Genomic DNA, 19,889 nt, shown 5'->3' with positions numbered 1-19,889 from the left:
AATCGTTTTTGCATGCAGGAAAAATGACAGCTGCTTTTGCACGTATTACGCAAATACTGGTCACCTATAGTTTTATAATACAATGTAAAGATGAGCTAGGACACGCCCCCTCCACCTTATACCTGGATTTCAATGATGACCAAGGGTGTATTTTGTAAATATAACTCCTCTTGTTCTATGACTCACCATCTGGCTGATGTCACATCAGTGAGTTCAATGCGGTGATTGGGACAGGCATAGACATTAAAAATATAAATAAAGTCCAGGTGGATTTACCTTTAAGAAGAAATTATTTTGTTCAGGCTGATTCGGCCACTTAGTGTCACTGTTCCATTGATATTTAATTTTGGAGATGGAGTAAGAAGTACAAGAGCCCCAGTTAAGTAGACAATAACCACATAAAGTGAACCTGTCACATACACCAGTGGCCAGAGCTGGATTAAGCCCCCTTCCCCCCCAAGCTAGGTTCTGTATAAGGTGAAGAGCTGCCCTAAAATGCAGGTATACAGGGGGCAACAGCACAGGGTCCTGCGTTTAGTGCTTAGTGAGCACTATTCGATGATTTTGTTTTGATTTGATTTGCTAGTGCTTAGCTGGAATAGGCTGGTAGGGACAACCAATATATGCATTATGCATACACGTTGTAAGGTACTATTGTTAATTATGTGTGACACTTGACACGAAGGAGGAAGAGCTGTCCAGGTGCAGGCTGCAAGAGAGGCCGACAGAAGAGTCTGCCTCTCCCAACGCAGCTCGGATGTGTGAGGAAAGGGTTCTTAATGTAATGTGGGTAAGGTGGGCTATTAATTTATTGTGGCGTTTCGGTAGGGGCTAATTATTTAATGATTGCTATTAATGTATTTGTAGGGTGATGGTGGGGTATTTAATTTAATGTGAGGCTGAGTTTAGGGAGAAAGAGGGCTATTTATTAAATGTGAGTATGAATTATTTAATGTCGGCAGTGGTTTTGGCAATTGGTTTTATTTATTTCATGTAAATGCTATTAATTTATTGCCGGGCTGTTTGGTGTTGATGGAATTAAGTTTATTAAATGTGTACATTATTAATTTAATGTCGGGGCTGGTTGGGGAAAATAGTTATATTATTAAATGTTAATACTATTAATTTTATTTCATTTCATATTTGGGGCTGGTTGCAAGAATGCAGACCTTGGGCCCGATTCATCAAGGTACGCAAACTCAAGCGTATGCAGATAATCTGCTAGTCGTCTCTGCGCAATGCGCGAAAACGGGACTTGAGCAGCGTAATGCACCACATACACTGATCAAACACAGCAGATACGGCACTCAAAGGCAATTCAACCTCAAACTGCAGCGCAAATACATTTGAGATGGCGACTGACCACTTGAGAATAAAGGGGTGGGAATGGGAGGAGAGTAGGCGCGGACTCGGCGGAGATGAAAGATCACTTGAGTAAAGTAGGCGTTATGTTTTTTAACGTAAGAACAGTAGGCGTTCCCTCTGTGCAGTTAAGGGAAACTGACGTCACTCATGCCTCAAATCCTTGAGAAAAGTTAAGGAAGCTCTGGGTCATATTTAAGTCCAAAACAGCTAGCGAAAACTAATAAACGCCTTTAGAAGCATACCTTGCGTATAAAAACCACAACCAAGTATGCAAAACAAACATACATATCAATACAGACATTTTTTAGATTTTTTTTTTATAAAGAAAACCAACATTTATTTGTATACATACATATATATATGTATGAAATGTTCCATTAGTGTGTTTGTGTAAAAGAACCCTCTTTTCCTTACAGACACCTTTCTAATAAATGCTACTGGCAAGTGTAAGATGTTTAATGATATTTTGGCCCTTTGGGTTAAAATCGGAACTGCCGGAATGTCGGAACGGTGGAATTAGTTAGCTTCATATAGCGCCCTCTGCTGCTTACTGGGTCCTCATTAAAGAGGCCTGGCTTTTATAGGCCTCTACACTGCAGTTTGGTATGCTAGGCAGATATCTTCTCTACTATCACTCCCTATCCATTCCGGCTGCCGGAATGGAGTGCACACTCATTCCACATTCATTCCGGCTGCTGGAATGGAGTGCTGAGTGCTGGTAAAAAGTTTTTTTTGTTTTATTCTAGCACTAACATTCAACGTTGCCATAAGTATTGATTTTAAATCTCTTTAGAATCACAGCAACCACCATTATAATTACTCTCAACGTGAAATGGCTAATGTGACAGTTGTTGATGGTGCTTTTGCATTAAAAACCACTATTAATAGAAATAAAAACAATATTATATTTTTACGAATTACACGCATGATTTATGCGACTTTAACCAGAGCGTAATATGACCCCTTCTAACATCAACACAAATATGGCAAGGATATTAGTGATCCCTCAGAGACAAGAACATTGCTAAGGAGTTGAACTCAGGTTTGCACGGTTGCAAGGTAGATTAGCTAACTGCTACACCAATGTACAAGTGGTGAAAATAACATGTCAAGGAAATGTAATAGAACTAAAAGCTGACCACCTACTTCTATCATAAGTTGTTCATCTTTAAACTTTGTTAAAAAGGGCAATACTCAGAAATTTTAAACACATACAGATTTGGTACATGCAGAGTGAAAATGTCTGCATATTGAAATGTAGCCATGTATATTAATACAAACCAAAAGTATAATAATATTGCTAGCACTTCAAATTATTGGTTTTTCTCTAAGGTTATTTTGGACACTTAGGTTTTTTCACTTTTGCCAGTAGAGATTTCCTATGTCTTTGCAATCAAGTCATTTGGACCAACTGCTTTTCTCTGTTGTAGCTGACCACACTGTTTAACATGCCATATTACACAGCAAAACATACTAAAGCACTCTTAGATAAATGACAGAGTGTAATACATACACTGACACATGGAAATAGACAAAGTTAAGCCACATACAGGCATCATTCGGGGTTCAAACTCATTACCTTGTCCTTGGCAGCTTGTTTCTTTAACCACTAAGGTATACTTCAGATGGAAGCACCCACACCAAACTGCACATGAACTATTTGCACACAAAAATGTCCTGGAACATAATTAATTGAACACTTGAACACACCTTCTAAGTAACAGACACAAAGGATCATGTTTGGTGTTTGCTAAATCAATAAAGCAATCTCTAGTCTAATCCATATCAGATGAGTGTACAATAAGAAAGAAACACAAAATTACTTTAATCAGTAGAGAATGAAAAGAGACTTAGTCATAACCACCGGTTGCATAGACCCAGCATCAGATCTCGTCAGCTGATACCTGGCCATCCGTGGTAATAGCAGACACATAAATAATGTGCCCTAGGGGCAAGATTCATTCCAAATGGTATATGTCAAATGCCATAGCTCATTAACTAATTCCCTAAATCATGTGCCATTGTTTGATAAACTAAGGTTAGCTTCAAGTGTCAAAGCAAAGCCAGTCACACATCAAGGAGAACATTGAAACTGTACACAGATGAGTGCATGTTTGTGAATTGAACTCATGACCTCAGTGGTGTAAGGCAGAATTTCAAGTGATGCAAAGGTCCATGGTACTGGAGCATGATGAGTGTGGTGAGTGTTCAGTTTGGATAAAGATGAGTACATCACATAATGTGTATGCTGTGGATCCAGATGAAAGTCGATTTGCAGGCAATGTTGCATTTAACTCCAAGGAGGCTGTCCCCTACAACCCCCCCCTCTTAGTCCATTCGTAGTAATAAATGTCAGCATGCACATAATAATGTGCATATGAACTATGATACTTTTATAAAGTTCCCACCCAAAAATTAGTTTATTACAATACGGGATAAATATGAGGGCATTTTTAAGAATGTGGTTGAGCGTGTATAAAATAGCAAAAGTAAAATATGAAACCATTGTGTGAAGTTCCTTTTTTCTTGTTAGCACAATGATTCCTGTCCACACAAAAGTTATGGGTATGCTTGGTATTTAAACTCATGGCTGCTGTGTTGTGAGTCCAAATTGCTAACTAGTGAACTACCTATGCGATGAGTACTTTGTGTATAATTTGTGTGGATAATGAAGAGTACTATTAAGTGTCAGTTGCCTGTGTGGCACGCATGCTGTATTGTTGGTGTTCTTCGTGTATTTTCAAATCTCAGGTTGTTCTAGTCGTTAGCTGTCCCACTTTCCATAAAGTCATTTATGAGTTCTCATCCAGACAGAAACCCTTAGTGTGTGTGTGTGTGTGTGTGTGTGTGTGTGTGTGTGTGTGTGTCCTTTATGGAAGAGTATGCTAGGCATTTTCCTGAAAAGGCAGATGAATTTACACAACATACATTTTGATGTATTCATTATTCATGTGCTTTTAATGTAACCATGTCCATGCATTTTGCGTACTATACGGCGACTTGAAATCCTAAACACAAGAAAGATCTCCAGCAATGTGTTTGTTAAAAGTGTGTATTACTAGGAAACGAAAACAACGTTCAGAGTGTTCCACATCATTGTTATTTGCCAGTGATTAATGAGTAAAGAGCTATCCCATAAAAACAAGCCCCAGGCATTGTGTTGTGTTCTGTGTAAACAAACTGTTGGCCCCTCCCACATTGGGCGTGATGTATACATTGCTTAGCTTCCCGTCAATCGCTTGAGATCCATCGCTTGTGCTTGTACCATGTTTAAAGATCCGCAGGTGGGTGTGTTTTATAGCATTTGCACTGCTTATTTCCGTCCCTTATGTTTAGAGGACCACAGAAGGGGGTGTTTTTGCTGTTTGAGGTGCTTATTTCACTCGCGTAAGTGTCTGCGTCACTCAAAGTATGCAACGCAGATACGTATGCGTTTCCATACCTTGATGAATGGGGCACCTTGTTATTAAAAGGGGTTCTATTGATTTAATATGAGGGCTGTTTGGGGACTCCTAAATTTTATGAACCTGTCTTTTTTCCCAAATACGGCCCCGGAATTCGAGAATCTACACAAGAAGCAACTGAGCTTCAGACCCCGGCAGCTGCAGGTGGTGAAAGTGACAAGAACAGGTAGGAGAGAGCAGGACAGTCTGTCAACTGTCCTGATTCTGGTGCATCAGTCCCGAATTTGGGTGAATATATCACTTAGTCAGGATTTGGTCTGACTGCTTGGACAGTTGGGAGTTATGTCCTGTTTCATAGAAAAATAAAAACATAGAATTTGATGGCAGATAAGAACCGCTTGACCATCTAGTCTTCTTTTTTTTTATTAACCTATGGTAACCTCAAACTCTATTCGATCCTTTAGTCTTTATAAGGATATTCTTATGTCTATCCCAAGCATGTTTAAACTGCTCTACTGTATTAGTCTCTACCACCTCTGATGGGAGGCTATTCCACTTATCCACTACCCTTTCTATGAAGTAGTTTTTCCTCACATTTCCTCTGCACCTACATCCCCCCAGTGTCAGTGCATGTCCGCGTGTTCTAATACTTCTCTTCCTTTGCAGAATGTTTCCCATCTGTACCTTGTTAAAACCCTTGATATCTTTGAAAGTTTCTATCATGTCCCCCCCTTTCCCTTCTCTGCTTCAAACTATACATATTAAGATCTTTTAGTCTTTCCGGGTAAGTTTTGTGCTCTAGGCCATGCACCATTTAAGGTGCCCTTTGTACAATCCCTAATGTATTTATAACCTTCTGGAGATATGGCTTCCAGAACTGCACACAGTATTCTAGATGAAGCCGCACCAATATCCTATACAGTGGCATTACTACTACTAACATTCTTTCTGCTACTGATTCCACTCCCTATGCAACCAAGCATCTGACTTGCCTTCCTCATTGCTTTGTTACATTGCTTACCTAACTAAGTTATCTGAAATAGTAACTCCTAGATCTCTTTCCTCCTCAGTAGTTTCCATTATAGTGTCATTAATACTATATTCAGCCTTTGGGTTTTTGAGGTCCAAGTGAATGATTTTTCATTTTTTAGCATTAAACTGTAGTTGCCACTCTCTTGACCATTCCACTAATCTACCTAGATCCTCAATTATTTGTTTTACCCATCCTTGTGTCTACCCTGTTGCATATCTTTGTGTCATCTACAAAAAGGCATACTTTCCCTTCAATACCATTTACAGTCTTTCCAATAAAGATATTAAAAGCACTGGTCCAAGTACAGATCCTTCGGGTATTCCATTGTTAACATTTCCCTGCTGTGAATGCACTCCATTTACTATAACTCTCTGTTTCCTATCCTGGAACCAAGATCTTATCCATTCACCCATATTTGAATCCATTCCCAAGCTTCTAAGTCTATTTAATAGTCTGCGATGTGGGACAGTGGCAAAAGCCTTACTAAAATCTAGAAAAGCTACATTTACGGCCCCCTCTTTGATCTATTACTGTAAGAGACTTACCCGAACCTCACTCCTGTTCTCGATCGCAGCCGCTGCTCTGTTCCTCCGGGCGGTTTGGCTCGCGGCTGCGGTCATGTGACACAGAGGGGGGGGATTTTAATTCCCTTCTCCTATATCTTGCACGCTCTGACACACTGCCTGTGTCAGAGCAAAAAGTTACAACTTGTCGTCTGGCTCTCCCTGTGTTTCCTGTGCTGTTTTCTGGTGTCCATCCGTGTATGACCTCTGGTTTGTTAGACCGCTGCTTCTATACTACTCTAACGCCTGTGCTCCCATGTATCCGACCCGGCTCTTCATATTAACTATTCTGCTGCCTGTGCTGGTGTATATCCGACCCTGCTATTCATACTGACTACTCTGCTGCCTGTGCTTCCGTGTATCCGACCCGGTTATTAATATTGACCATTCCTCTGTCAGAGTATCAGTGTAACCGACTCAGCAACTCTCAAGAACGTGGTATCTCTTCAGTTTATCCATCCCGGTGTTCCACTGAGACATGACAGGATTCTTTTGTATGTGCTGCACTACCTGAGCTAAACAATCCTGTCGTGCTGTACTACTACACCGCTACAGAGTCTGCTCTCCGGATCCCTCATCTACAACCTCTCACCTATTACACAAGGGTGCTAACCTAAGGGCCACAACCTGCCGGCCTACGGCAGCAAAACCCATCCCGCCTTGCAGCGGTTCTTGGTGAAGACCGGGAGGTCCATTTGTCTTGGGAGGGCCTGTGATAACACTGACTAATAGGAATCTCCCTTGAGACATAACAATTACTTTAGTCACCCCCCAGTAAATCCATGCTTTTTGGGATCTGTAAGTTACTGGATTTGAGATATTCCACAACTCTTTCTTTTAAGAGTGTTTCCATCAATTTCCCTACTACTGATGTACGGCTCACTGGTCTGTAGTTGCTGCCTCTTCCTTGCTTCCATGTTTTTGTAGTGGGACTACATTTGCTCTTTCCCAGTCCTCTGGAATTACTCCTGTAGCTAGTGACTGGTGGAATAATTCTGTTAATGGTGTTACCAGCACCCTTTTAAGCATGCTTGGATGTATGCCATCTGGCCTCATTGATTTATCCACTTTCAGTTTTAAGAGCTCTATTAGGACCTTCTCCTCTGTAAATGTACTTGTATCTACCTCATTTTTATGAGTATACTTATAACATAACTGTGTCCCTTTCCCCACTCTTTCTGTAGTGAACACTGAGCAAAAGTAATTATTACTTGTCACCCTCAACAAGACTCTCACTCTCTGTCTTTGTCTTATTATTCCTCCTGTTTTTCTACTTTAACTTATATACCTAAAAACGTTTTGCCCCCTTTACCTACTAACTGGCCCATTTTCTCTTCAGATTGTGCCTTTTCACATCTGATTACTTTCTTAGCCTCCTTCTGTCTAACACAATACACCATACTTGCCAACTCTCCCGCAATGTCCGGGAGACTCCCGAAATCTGGGTCAGTCTCCCGGACTCCCGGGAGAGCTGGCAAATCTCCCGCATCCCACTGCAGCCACCACTAAATGACGCGATTTGCGGTGAATCGCGTCATTTTGGCCCCCGTGACAAAACGGCATTTTTCGCCACGAGGGGCGGGGCCAAAATGACACGTTTTGCCCCGCCCTCCAGTCATGCCCATCTCCCAGAAACAGATTAGAGAAAGTAGGTAATGAAGACCTCTTTGTCTTCATTATTCTGAGTCTGCCTATATTTCCTAAAGACCATCTTTTTGCTTTCACAATACTTGCTACTTCTTTTTTCTAAACCACATTGGCTTCCTTTTCCTTGTTCTTTTCCTATCCCTTTGATACAAAGGTCTGATGCTTTAGGTATTGCACTTTTTATCTTTTCCCACTTCTCCTGCACTCCTTTCAAGTTCGTCCAGTCTGCCAAAGAGTCACTTACACATTTTCAGATCTCTACAAAGTCAGCCTTCCTAAAATCTAACACCTTTGTTTTTGTGTGGTATGAGTCGGTGTCTGTCTTTATACTAAACCAGGGGTCGGCAACCCCCGGCACGCGTGCCAGACGTGGCACGCTGACCACTTTTGTCTGGCACGCCGAAGCTGAAGCTGCTTCAGTAAAGCAGCCGATGATGGCCGAAACTGAGCTTCTGCGCACCCGCAGAAGCTCCGTTTCGGCCATCATTGGCTGCTTTACTGAAGCAGCTCCAACCCAGGTTTCAGGAGAAAGACGAGTCTACAAAGGTAAGTAAGAGCAGCAAAGTGGCACATATACTTGGCATACTTTGTATTTGTGGGGGCAACTGTGGCATATTATATATTTCTGGGGGCAACTATGGCATATTATATATTTCTGGTGGCAACTGTGGCATATTATATATTTCTGGGGCAACTATGGCATATTATATATTTTTGGTGGCAACTGTGGCATACTTTGTATTTCTGGGGGCAACTGTGGCATATTATGTATTTGTGGTGCCACTGTGGCATATTATGTATTTGTGGGGGCAACTGTGGCATGCTATGTATTTCTGAGGGCAACTGTGGCATATTATATATTTCTGGTGGCAACTGTGGCATATTATATATTTCTGGGGGCAACTATGGCATTGTATGTATTTCTGGGGGCAACTATGGCATATTATGTATTTGTGGGGGCAACTGTGGCATACTTTGTATTTGTGGGGGCAACTGTGGCATACTTTGTATTTCTGGGGGCAACTGTGGCATACTTTGTATTTGTGGGGGCACCTGTGGCATATTATGTATTTGTGGGGGCAACTGTGGCATGCTATGTATTTGTGGGGGCAACTGTGGCATGCTATGTATTTGTGGGGGCAACTGTGGCATATTATGTATTTGTGGGGGCAACTGTGGCATGCTATGTATTTGTGGGGGCAACTGTGGCATATTATATATTTCTGGGGGCAACTATGGCATACTATATATTTCTGGGGGCAACTGGCATACTTTGTATTTCTGGGGGCAACTGTGGCATATTATGTATTTGTGGGGGCAACTGTGGCATATTATGTATTTCTGGGGGCAACTGTGGCATACCATGTATTTGTGGGGGCAACTGTGGCATACTATGAGTTTCTGGGGGCAACTATGAGGCATAAGATGAATTGGGGACACAATTATGAGGTATGAAGTGAACTGGGGCACTACTGTGCGGCATAAAATTTTTTTGCTGGTCCCTTACTGTTAATATGATATTAGCCTCATAAAATGAGACATATATATATATATATATATATATATATATATATATAGCTGAGAGGGGAGGGGGCGGCTACCACCTGCTTGGTGGCCCGAGTCCCCACTGGAGACCTATCTTTGAAAATAATTTTAAAGGTCATGTGACTGCAGTGGTCACATGGTACTCGGCGGGCTGCTGGATATCTTCCCATGCTGTGCAGTGGAGAATAAGGTAAGAAGAAGGTTTGCTGGAGAGGGGGCATTTGTGACTAAAGGTGATGGAGAGGGGCATGTGTGACTAAAAGTGCTGGGCAGAGGGGGGGCAAGTGTGATTATAGTATGTGGGCAGAGGGAGGCACGTGTGATTAAAGCATGTGGGCAGAGGGGACATTTGTGAGCAAAGCTGCTGAGCAAGGGGGCATGTGTGAGTAATGCATTTTTCTGTAAGAGGGTGGCCTGGTGCTTTTCACCTGCTAGACATGCCCCCAATTATGCACTGCCATGCCGGCACATCTGGCTTCACTAGATTTTAGCCGGCACTCTGATAGAAAAAGGTTGCCAACCCCTGTACTAAACCGTACTGCTTGATGATCACTGGATCCTAGGTTCTCATCCACATTTATATCAAATATTTTGTGAATGTGTACTGCTTGTGGAGGGAGAGTTGGGCGTACTTAACAGTAGTGCACACAGTATTGTCTGTTTGTCTAAAATTCTAGCCATATTACAAAACAGGGTCCCCCCCAGTCTTAAGTACCCCGGGCCCCTCAAATCCTTAATCCAGCTTTGCCGGTGGAGACATTTTCTGAATCTAGTTGTTAGAATCAGAAAGGATTAAAGAAAACATTTAAACTATACATGTAAATTCTCATTCTTGTCACATGCACAGTTTATTTTGCAGGAAAAACTAATATGACTTTTGCCTTTCTTAAACTGCACAAAATATTCATCACACATCCAGCTCTCACTACAGCGGGCGTATCTGACAATTTAGGATGCCACCCGCTTAATTGTGATCCAGATTCTGTGGGCTGCACTGCTGCTGGTAAGCTCCGCTGTCATTTGCAGACAGTTCAGGATCAGGGCCATCTTAACAACATTATGGGCCCCCGGGCAAAGCAGTGCATCGGGGCCCCTAGATATAGATATAGATATATAGATGTATACTGATACACATATAGATATAGATATATAGAGATAGATAGATGTACCTGCTCAGTGACCCTTGAAGGTGTTTTTTGCAGGTTTTATTATTAAGACCCGTGCCTATGGGGCCCCCTTGCCCGTGGGGCCCCCGGGCAGCTGCCCATCGTGCCCAATGGATAAGATGGCCCTGTTCAGGATGCTGAAGGCACCATCCAATATCAACACAGTGCTGTGAGTTGAGACACTGTCCATCACTTTTAACTGCGCTCTCCAGCTACTCTGCTCACCTCCTCTCAGTCCCTCTGCCCTCTGCCTCCTCTCGCTTCTCTCCGCTCCCCTCAGTGACTCTCAACCTGTCATCCGTGCCCACCCTCTTGGGCCATAGTTACCTGCCTATACTCACTTTCCCCTCCCTCCCTCTCTTTCATGCTGTGCCTGAGCCCCTAGAGTTATAGTGCTTACTGTTACTTGTACTGTGCTGTTTCACCTTGTACTGTGCCATTGTTTGTCCTTGTACGGCGCTACGGATACTTTGTGGCGCCCTATAAATAAAAATTAATAATAATAATAATAATTGACTGTGCCTTTAGCAGTGTCACGTGGGCCGGCTTCTGCATGCATATTAAGGGTGTGCACCGGGCACTTTTGGTGTTTTGGGTTCTAATTAGCTTGAGGTTTTGGGTTCTGATGTGTTTTGCCTAAACACCTGACGAAAGGTTTTGGTTCTGATTTAGGGTTTTGGGTTCTGATTTATTCTTAAAAAAGCATAAAAAGTGCTAAAATCCAGTTTTTTGTTGTTTTTTTTTCACTCCTACGCTATTATTAACCTCAATAACATTCAATAACAATCATTTCCACTAATTATCAGTCTATTCAGAACACCTCACACCTCACAATATTGTTTTTAGTCCAAAACGTTGCACCGAGGTAGCTGGATGTCTAAGCTAAGCGACACAAGTGGGCGGCACAAACACGTGGCCAATCGTAGGTGGCTGTGTAGGCTTGAATGGCATTTTTCTGCTCCTCCATCCTCTGCAGCATATAGAGGGTGGAGTTCTAGCACGTCATTACCGGACAGGGCATTTTAAATTATTTTTGGATTTGGCAGCAACACTGAACGTATTTTAATATCTGAAACGCAGCTATCTGGACTGCGTACACAATTTGGTACCGGGGCCACAATACCTCCTCCAACTGGTCTAAATTCCACTACACAGATGGCGGACACCGGACGCATGTCTAACACCAACATAGCTGTGCCGGTGACATGGCCTGCAGGACTATCTCTGATGGAGATAGAACTAAGCCCCAAAGAGCACATAATGCCAGAAAAAGAGTTGCAAGCTGGAATTTTCCTTGGGCCCTCCCACCCACCCTGATGTTGTTGAAATAGGACATGCGCACTTTAACAAACCAATCATTTCAGCGACAGGGCCTACCAAACTACTGTGGCTGAAATGATTGGTTTGTTTGGGCCCCCACACAAAAAAAACTATTCATCTCTCCCTGTACAAACTAAACTGGCTCTAGTGAGGCAAGATGTCGTCCTCATCCTCATCCTCTGATTCCTCGCCCCCTTCAGTGTGTACTTCCTCATCCTCAAACATTATCAATTCGTCCCCGCTGGACTCCACAACCACAGGTCCCTCTGTAGTATCTGGAGGCCAGTGCTGTACTTGATTGAGGAATTGATAATTCATTTTTATGAACATCATTTTTTCTATGTTTTGCGGAAGCAACCTCCTTCGCCGCTCACTGACCAGGTTCCCCGCTGCACTAAATACTCTTTCCGAGTACACACTAGAGGGGGGACAACTCAGGTAAAATAGAGCCAGTTTGTACAGGAGCTTCCAAACTGCCTTTTTTTCCTGCCAGTAAGAATATGGACTGTCTGACATGTCTACTTGGATGGTGTCAGCAAAGTAATCCTCCACCATTTTTTCAATTGTGACAGCATCCAATGCCGCTGCAGTAGACATGTCTGCAATGGTTGGCAGGTCCTTCAGTCCAGACCAGATGTTCTCAGCATCCCCGCCAGCGGGTCTTTTAGGAAAACTGAGCTTTTTCCTCGCAGCTACAGGTGTTGAAGATTGGGCATCGCCCTTGGCAGACGACGTTGATGGCATTTCATCGTCTATGTCTTGACTAGTGGCAGCAGCTTCAGCATTAGGAGGAAGTGGGTCTTGATCTTTACCTACTTTATCCTCCAAATTTTTGTACTCCATTTATCTGCAGCACAAGAGAGCGTACCCCTAAACCACACACACTCGGCAAAGCCTTTACAAATTATCTGCGGCACAGGAGAGTACCACTGGACTGGAGTTATACAGTAGTACCTATTTTTTGGTACAGCAGCAACAGTGAACGTAGTTTGACTTTTAAATAGCAGTACCTAGTATTTTTTGGTACAGCAGCAACAGTGAACGTAGTTTGACTTTTAAATAGTAGTACCTAGTATTTTTTGGTACAGCAGCAACAGTGAACGTTGTTTGACTTTTAAATAGCAGTACCTAGTATTTTTTAACTAATTTTTTTATATTTTTTTTCAATTATTTTTGGATAATTTTTTTAGATTTTTTTTAAAAAAATTTTTTATAAGTTTTTTATCTTTTTTTCTAACATTTTTTTGAACTTTTGGATAATTTGGAAATAACAATGCCCTTAGCAGAACATAGCACAGGACACAGGCAGCACCACTGGACTCAGCAGGACAGAGCACAGGACACAGCACCACTGGACTCAGCAGGACAGAGCACTGGACAAAGCACCACTGGACTCAGCAGTACAGAGCACTGGACAAAGAACAAAGCAACACTAAACTAAAAAGCAGGACAGGAGCTCCCTAACTACAACCTCCCTCACGAGTGATCGCAGCCAGAATGAAGATGGCGGCCGCGAGCGGTGAATTTATGACATCCGAGTCTCGCGAGATTCGACGCGAGACTTGGATGTCATAGCCTTGGTTTGGCTTCATTTCCCGCCCGGAAGTTCCCGAACAGTGCTCGGATCCCGTCGGATCCGCACTGTTCGGGTGGGCTCGGATTACCGAAATCCGAGCCCGCTCATCTCTAATGCATATCACTGAATAAACAGGAAATAAGGGTACTATTATCCATATATTAGTCTATGGTTTTTTTTGGAGGGATAGGGGCCAAAATATACCTTTGCTTTCATAGCTGCACAAATTCCAATGCAATAAATACATAAAATCACATAACATCAATAAGATTATGCATAAAGCTTTGCTTAATTTAACAGAAATGACTTTTCTCTGGAACTCTCACGTAATGTCTAAAGTCTAGCGAAATGCCAATAAAGGTTTTTCAAATTGGTCAAAGCTGGGAGTTCTCCTTTTCCAAGCTGGCTGGTTGTGATTGGCAGGCAGTGCAAGGGGGAAGGGGGGGGGTCACAGTGTGAGAGATATACATTTTATGAACTTCTTAAAGTAATGCATTTTGTATAATTACTAATGAAAGGGGAATAGTCTGCAGCTTCTTGCAGAATATTCCCTAATGAACTCTGCCTCACATTCTTATCTTTTCTTCAATATGTCTCTTCTCAAGAATGTGCACATCCAGCAGTTTCAGTACCGGGAGCCCACGACCCCCATTTGAGGCCTACGTGACTGAGATAAGACATCTGCTGGACATCCTGTCCACAAACTGCTGACATGAACAGGATGCCTTCAGAAACCTTGTATTCCTTATCTTCTTTTGTCTGTGAAACTATGCATAAATAAAGCTACTCTGACTTAGGGCTGGTCAGAATCAGAATCATTTTCAGCCTAAACATCTGAAGTTGTCTGTTTCTCTATCGATCGATACCCACAAGGTATAGCAGCCGGAGTTCAGGAGAAAGGACCCATTTAGGTCATCTCTGACAACAGTGACTCCCTACATTCATCATTTAGCTGCATGCAGCCTTAGTGAAGTAATAAATCATTTTTGTATACTGGGACCGCTGGGGTGAAAAAGTTGCCAATCCGAGAGTCCCAATCTCGTTCATTACCATGGACTCCATAGCCCAGGTAGGTTGGTAAAAGCCCATGTGCTGTTCAGCAGAGGGCTGGTAGTTTTCACTATGGCAGCGGAACATCAACTAGGAGTGCTATACCGCCGGACATCAACGCAATGTCCGGCTGTGCATATATTCAGTACAATTTCTCTGCTCATTTTCTCCTGGCATGTCTATGGGACGTGAGGGAAAATGAGCGGAGATTTGAGAAAAACTTCGACCCGGAGCCTGATGCCGATGAAACTGGAAGTGGACATTAGATATAATATAACAACATTATTTTATCGAATGCTAAATTTTTATATATAAAAGTTTTAAAAACAACATTGCTGTTCATTTCACCGCATGCTGCACCCTGGATTGTGGGCAATGAGAAGTTCCTCATTTTCCACCTCTGCTTTTGCTGTGTACCTGGTGCTGGCAGGGCAGGGGGGCATCGGCCCTTCCCCCCGAGTCAGTCCCATAGTGGGCTGTCTTGGGTGGGTCACTGGGCTACCTGCATTTTTTCCCTCTTTAAAATGTTCCTAATTGGCTGCTGAGATGAGTCTCAGCCACTTGGGCTAAAATCTGCCAGCTACCCCCTGGGAAGTACTACAAATAAAAAATGTACATATTCATAGACCAAAATATATATATTCATTTTCAGAAATCCAAGTGAATGGAGAGGTGTTTTAAATTCCTTACAATTTAGGCAATTTTACCAGCAAGTAATAAACTTCTGGATGTCTTAGAGCTTACAGTTTAAATTCCCTAACATGCACAGACTGTTGCAGACCAGGAGAGACTAAGGTGAATTTGATAGCAGCCAATTAACCTACTAGTATGTTTTTGGAGTGTGGGAGGAAACAAGAGCACCCAGAGAAGACCCACGGGGAGAACATACAAACTCCACACAGATAAGCACAGTGGCCTAGTGGTTAGCACTTCTGCCTCACAGCACTGGGGTCATGAGTTCAATTCCTGACCATGGCCTTATCTGTGTGGAGTTTGTATGTTCTCCCTGTGTTTGCGTGGGTTTCCTCCGGGTGCTCCGGTTTCCTCCCACACTCCAAAAACATACTGGTAGGTTAATTGGCCGCTATCAAAATTGATCCTACTCTGTGTGTGTGTGTCTATATTAGGGAATTTAGACTGTAAGCCCCAATGGGGCAGGGACTGATGTGAATGAGTTCTCTGTACAGCGCTGCGAAATTAGTGGCGCTATATAAATTGATGATGATGATGATGATAAGGCCATGGTTGAGAATCAAACTCATGAACCCAGTGCTCTGAGGCAAAAATGCTAACCACTAAGCCACCATGCTGCCCATTGTTGTACTCGTACATTCATACACCATGCTGCAATGGAATTGAAATCTATTTATTATAATAAAATTATGCCTCCCATTACAGATCTGTACAGGAAATCAGTTCAAAGTTTATACCTAAAATGAGGGCACTATAAGAGATTAAGTAGCGTTGGAGTCATCAAGCCTGTTTTCTCTTCTAAGAAGTTCTGCAGCAGCAGGAACATCACTATAAATCTACAGGACATCTGAGTGCAGCAATGTCAATATATAAATAGAAAGACTGTGGGAGATAAGCATTCTCTGGCATCTGTCTAAAACATGAAAATTCCTTACATCATATTTTAATAAAATCTATACATTTTCTATTTCTATTAGATATGTACAGTTCTATTTATTTCTGTTCTAAAAATAATCACAGGGCTGATGATATTCTCCTGTCTCTTGCAAACCATGAACCAAAGCAGCACTGCTGCAATGTGGGCATATGAATCGTCTAGACAGTACCCCATTATCTACTAACCTGAGAGCCCAGGGAACTGGCAGTACATGACTGAGACTCTGCAAATAAAGGGTGACACAGATAAAAGACATGCACATAGGCAGCGGATGTAGAATGGGAAGTGGAGGAGGAGCTGCTAGAATAGTTGAAATGATGCTTAGACTGCGAATGATGAATTCGCAATTAGATGCAGTATCCTGTCATCTCTCCTGCTTCCCTCTCACTTCCTCTCTCTATTCAACTTCATCTTTTCTCTCTCACTTTCTCTTCTCTACTGATACTCTGTCTATTAATCACTCCCTTTCTAATTCACTATCTCCATCACTTACTCTGCATCACCCCCGTCTCTCTCCTAGTACTTCTTTCTTATTCACTTGGCTGACCCTCACCATCTCCTCTTTTGCTCTCTCTCTCTCACTTTCCATCACTCATCCTCCTCTTATTGTCTCTCTGTCTCTCCATCACTCCTCTTATTATTATCTCTCCATCACTTGTAGTCCTCTTATTCTATAACTTTGTTTCCTGCTCTGTCTTTTACTCTCTCTCACATAAATCCTCTTCTTCTAACACTCTCTCCATTACTCCATACAGAAGTAGAAGTTGCTCAACCAATCTATAGGTTCACAGCAGGTGCTTGACAGGGTGGGGTTATTCAGAAAGGAAAGCAACGGAGACAAATCCCCCAGCACACTGCTATGAAATAGTAAAAGAGCTGCTTTTCTACATAAAAATGCAGAATTCTCCGTTATACACATTTGCAAATGCATGATAAGCCACCTGCCCTGTCAAGGCGCTTCGCCTAATAGAGTGGTTCATCATCATCAACATTTATTTATATAGCGCCAGCAAATTCCGTAGCGCTTTACAATTGGGAACAAACATTGATAAAACAATACTGGGTAATACATACAGACAGAGAGGTAAGAGAACCCTGCTCGCAAGCTTACAATCTATGGGACAATGGGAGTTAGAAACACAAGGGCATGTGCTACATCATATTGCACAATGGACCAGCTAGATTGCAAAGGTAAAAGTATTGAGTGGGGTGTGTGTGTTGCAGTGTTGGTCAGAGGGTTGTTGTCTTGCGTTAGCTGTGTAGAGGATGGTAATAGGGTAATCTAGGGAAATTAAGATGGTGGCTGAGGAATATCATAACCTTGTTTGAAGAGGTGGGTTTTCAGTGAACGCTTGAAGGTTTGAAGACTAGAGGAAAGTCTTACTGTGCGAGGGAGGGAATTCCACAACGTGGGTGCAGCCCGGAAAAAATCCTGTAACCGAGAATGGGAGGATGTGATGAGAGTGGAGGAGAGACGTAGATCTTGTGCAGAATGGAGGTGTCGAGTAGGGAGATATTTCGAGACCAGTGAGGAAATGTATGTCGGTGCAATTTTGTTGGTGGCCTTGTATGTTAGTAGAAGAATTTTATATTGGATTCCTTGAAATACAGGCAGCCAATGTAGAGACTGACAGAGTGGCTCAGCAGAGGAAAAACGGTTAGTAAGGAAAATCAATCTAGCCGCTGCATGCAAAATAGATTGTAGGGCTTCAAGTCTGACTTTGGGGAGACCAGTAAGGAGGGAATTGCAATAGTCGATGCAGGAGATGATGAGTGCATGAATTAATGTTTTTGCGGTGTCTTGTGTCAGATATGTGCGTATTCTGGAAATGTTTTTTAGGTGTATGTAACATGATTTAGATGTAGAGTTGATGTGGGGGATAAATGACAGTTGTGAATCAAGGATTACACCTAGGCAACGAGCTTGCGGGGTGGGATTTATGGTCATGTTATCAACAGAAATTGAAATGTCAGGCAGGAAGCTTCTGTTTTTGGGTGGGAATATTATTAATTCAGTTTTTGAAAGATTGAGTTTGAGTTGGCGAAAAGACGTCCAAGATGAAATGGCAGAAAGACAGTCAGTAACACAAGACAACACAGATGGTGAAAGATCAGGAGAGGATAGATAAATTTGTGTATCATCCGCATAGAGATGATACTGAAATCCAAAGAAGATTATTAGTTTTCCAAGAGAAGTAGTGTAGATAGAGAATAGCAGAGGACCTAGGACTGAGCCTTGTGGTACTCCAACTGATAAAGGAAGCGGAGCAGAGGTGGATCCAGAGAAATTAACACTGAAAGAGCGATTAGATAGGTAGGATGAGAACCAGGATAGGGCAGTGTCTTCAAGACCTAGGGATTGTAGCGTTTGTATGAGGAGAGAGTGGTCAACAGTGTCAAATGCAGCATAGAGATCCAGGAGAATTAGAAGAGAGTAATGGTTATTATTTTTTGCTGTGATCAAATCATTGACAACCTTGGTCAGTGCAGTCTCTGTGGAGTGTTAAGAGCGAAAGCCTGACTGAAGAGGATCCAACAGGTTGTTTGCTGTAAGAAAGTATGTGAGGTGAGTGTAGGCAATTCTCTCGAGAAGCTTGGAGGGGCATGGGAGCTGGGAGATGGGGCGGTAATTTACGAGAGAGTTAGGGTCAGAATTTTGTTTTTTTAAAATGGGAGTAATCACTGCATGCTTGAATAGTGATGGAAAAATACCAGTAGAAAGAGAGATTACAGATTTTAGTTAGAGGGGGAATGAGAACAGGAGACAGGGACATACCAATTTGTGAGGGAATGGGATCAAGAGGACAGGAGGTAGAGTAGGAATATGAGAAGAGAGTAGAGACTCCCTTTTCATTTGTGGGATCAAATGAAGAGAGAGCGTCAGAGGGTGCTACAAAGAAATTGAGCCTGAATTGATTGCCTGTCAAGGGAGATGATACCATTTCAAGCCTGATCTTATCAATTTTGTCCTTGAAATATGAAGCAAGAGCCTGTGCACTGATGTTAGTTGGAGGATGGTGGTTCATTTATATACAAGTAGAAAAGCAGTTCCTTAACTAGTTCATAGCAGTGTGTTGGGCAGAGGGTTGTTGTCTTGCGTTAGCTGTGTAGAGGGTGGTAATAGAGTTACTTAGGGAGATTAAGAGGGTGGTTGAGGAATACTATAAGCTTGCATGAAAAGGTGGGGTTTCAGAGAATGCTTGAAGGTTCGAAGACTAGCGGAAAGTCTTATTGTACGAGGGAGGGAATTCCACAAAGTAGGTGCAGCCCAAAAGTCCTGTAACCGGGAATGGGAAGATGTGATGAGAGTGAAAGAGATGCAGATCTTGTGCAGAACGGAGGTGTCGAGTTAGGAGATATTTTGAGACAAGTGAGGAGATGTATGTCGGTGCAATTTTGTTGATGGCCTTGTAGGTTAGTAGAAGAATTTTATATTGGATTTGTTGAAAAACAGGCAACCAATGTAGAGACTGACAGAGTGGCTCAGCAGAGGACAAAAATGATTTGCAAGGAAAATCAATCATGCCGCTGCGTGCAAAATAGATTGTAGGGGTGTGAGTCTGATTTTGGGAAGACCAGTAAGGATGGAA

General features: G+C 42.4%; 1 protein-coding gene across 1 annotated transcript in view; it reads right to left on the bottom strand.

The window, feature by feature from the left end:
- LOC142149761 (beta-1,3-galactosyltransferase 2-like) overlaps nt 1-16,554 on the bottom strand; it is a 41,265-nt gene extending 24,711 nt beyond the window's left edge. Inside the window, exon 1 of the mRNA XM_075205063.1 lies at nt 16,485-16,554. Within this exon, the coding sequence (XP_075061164.1) occupies nt 16,485-16,512 (28 nt within the window). The 5' untranslated portion in view covers nt 16,513-16,554. The remainder of the gene's footprint in view (nt 1-16,484) is intronic.
- Nucleotides 16,555-19,889: the final 3,335 nt, after the last annotated feature.

This window comes from Mixophyes fleayi, chromosome 4 (assembly GCF_038048845.1).
Source record: "Mixophyes fleayi isolate aMixFle1 chromosome 4, aMixFle1.hap1, whole genome shotgun sequence".
Classification (NCBI taxonomy): Eukaryota; Metazoa; Chordata; class Amphibia; order Anura; family Limnodynastidae; genus Mixophyes; species Mixophyes fleayi.
This window is presented reverse-complemented; position numbering and strand designations above follow the sequence as displayed.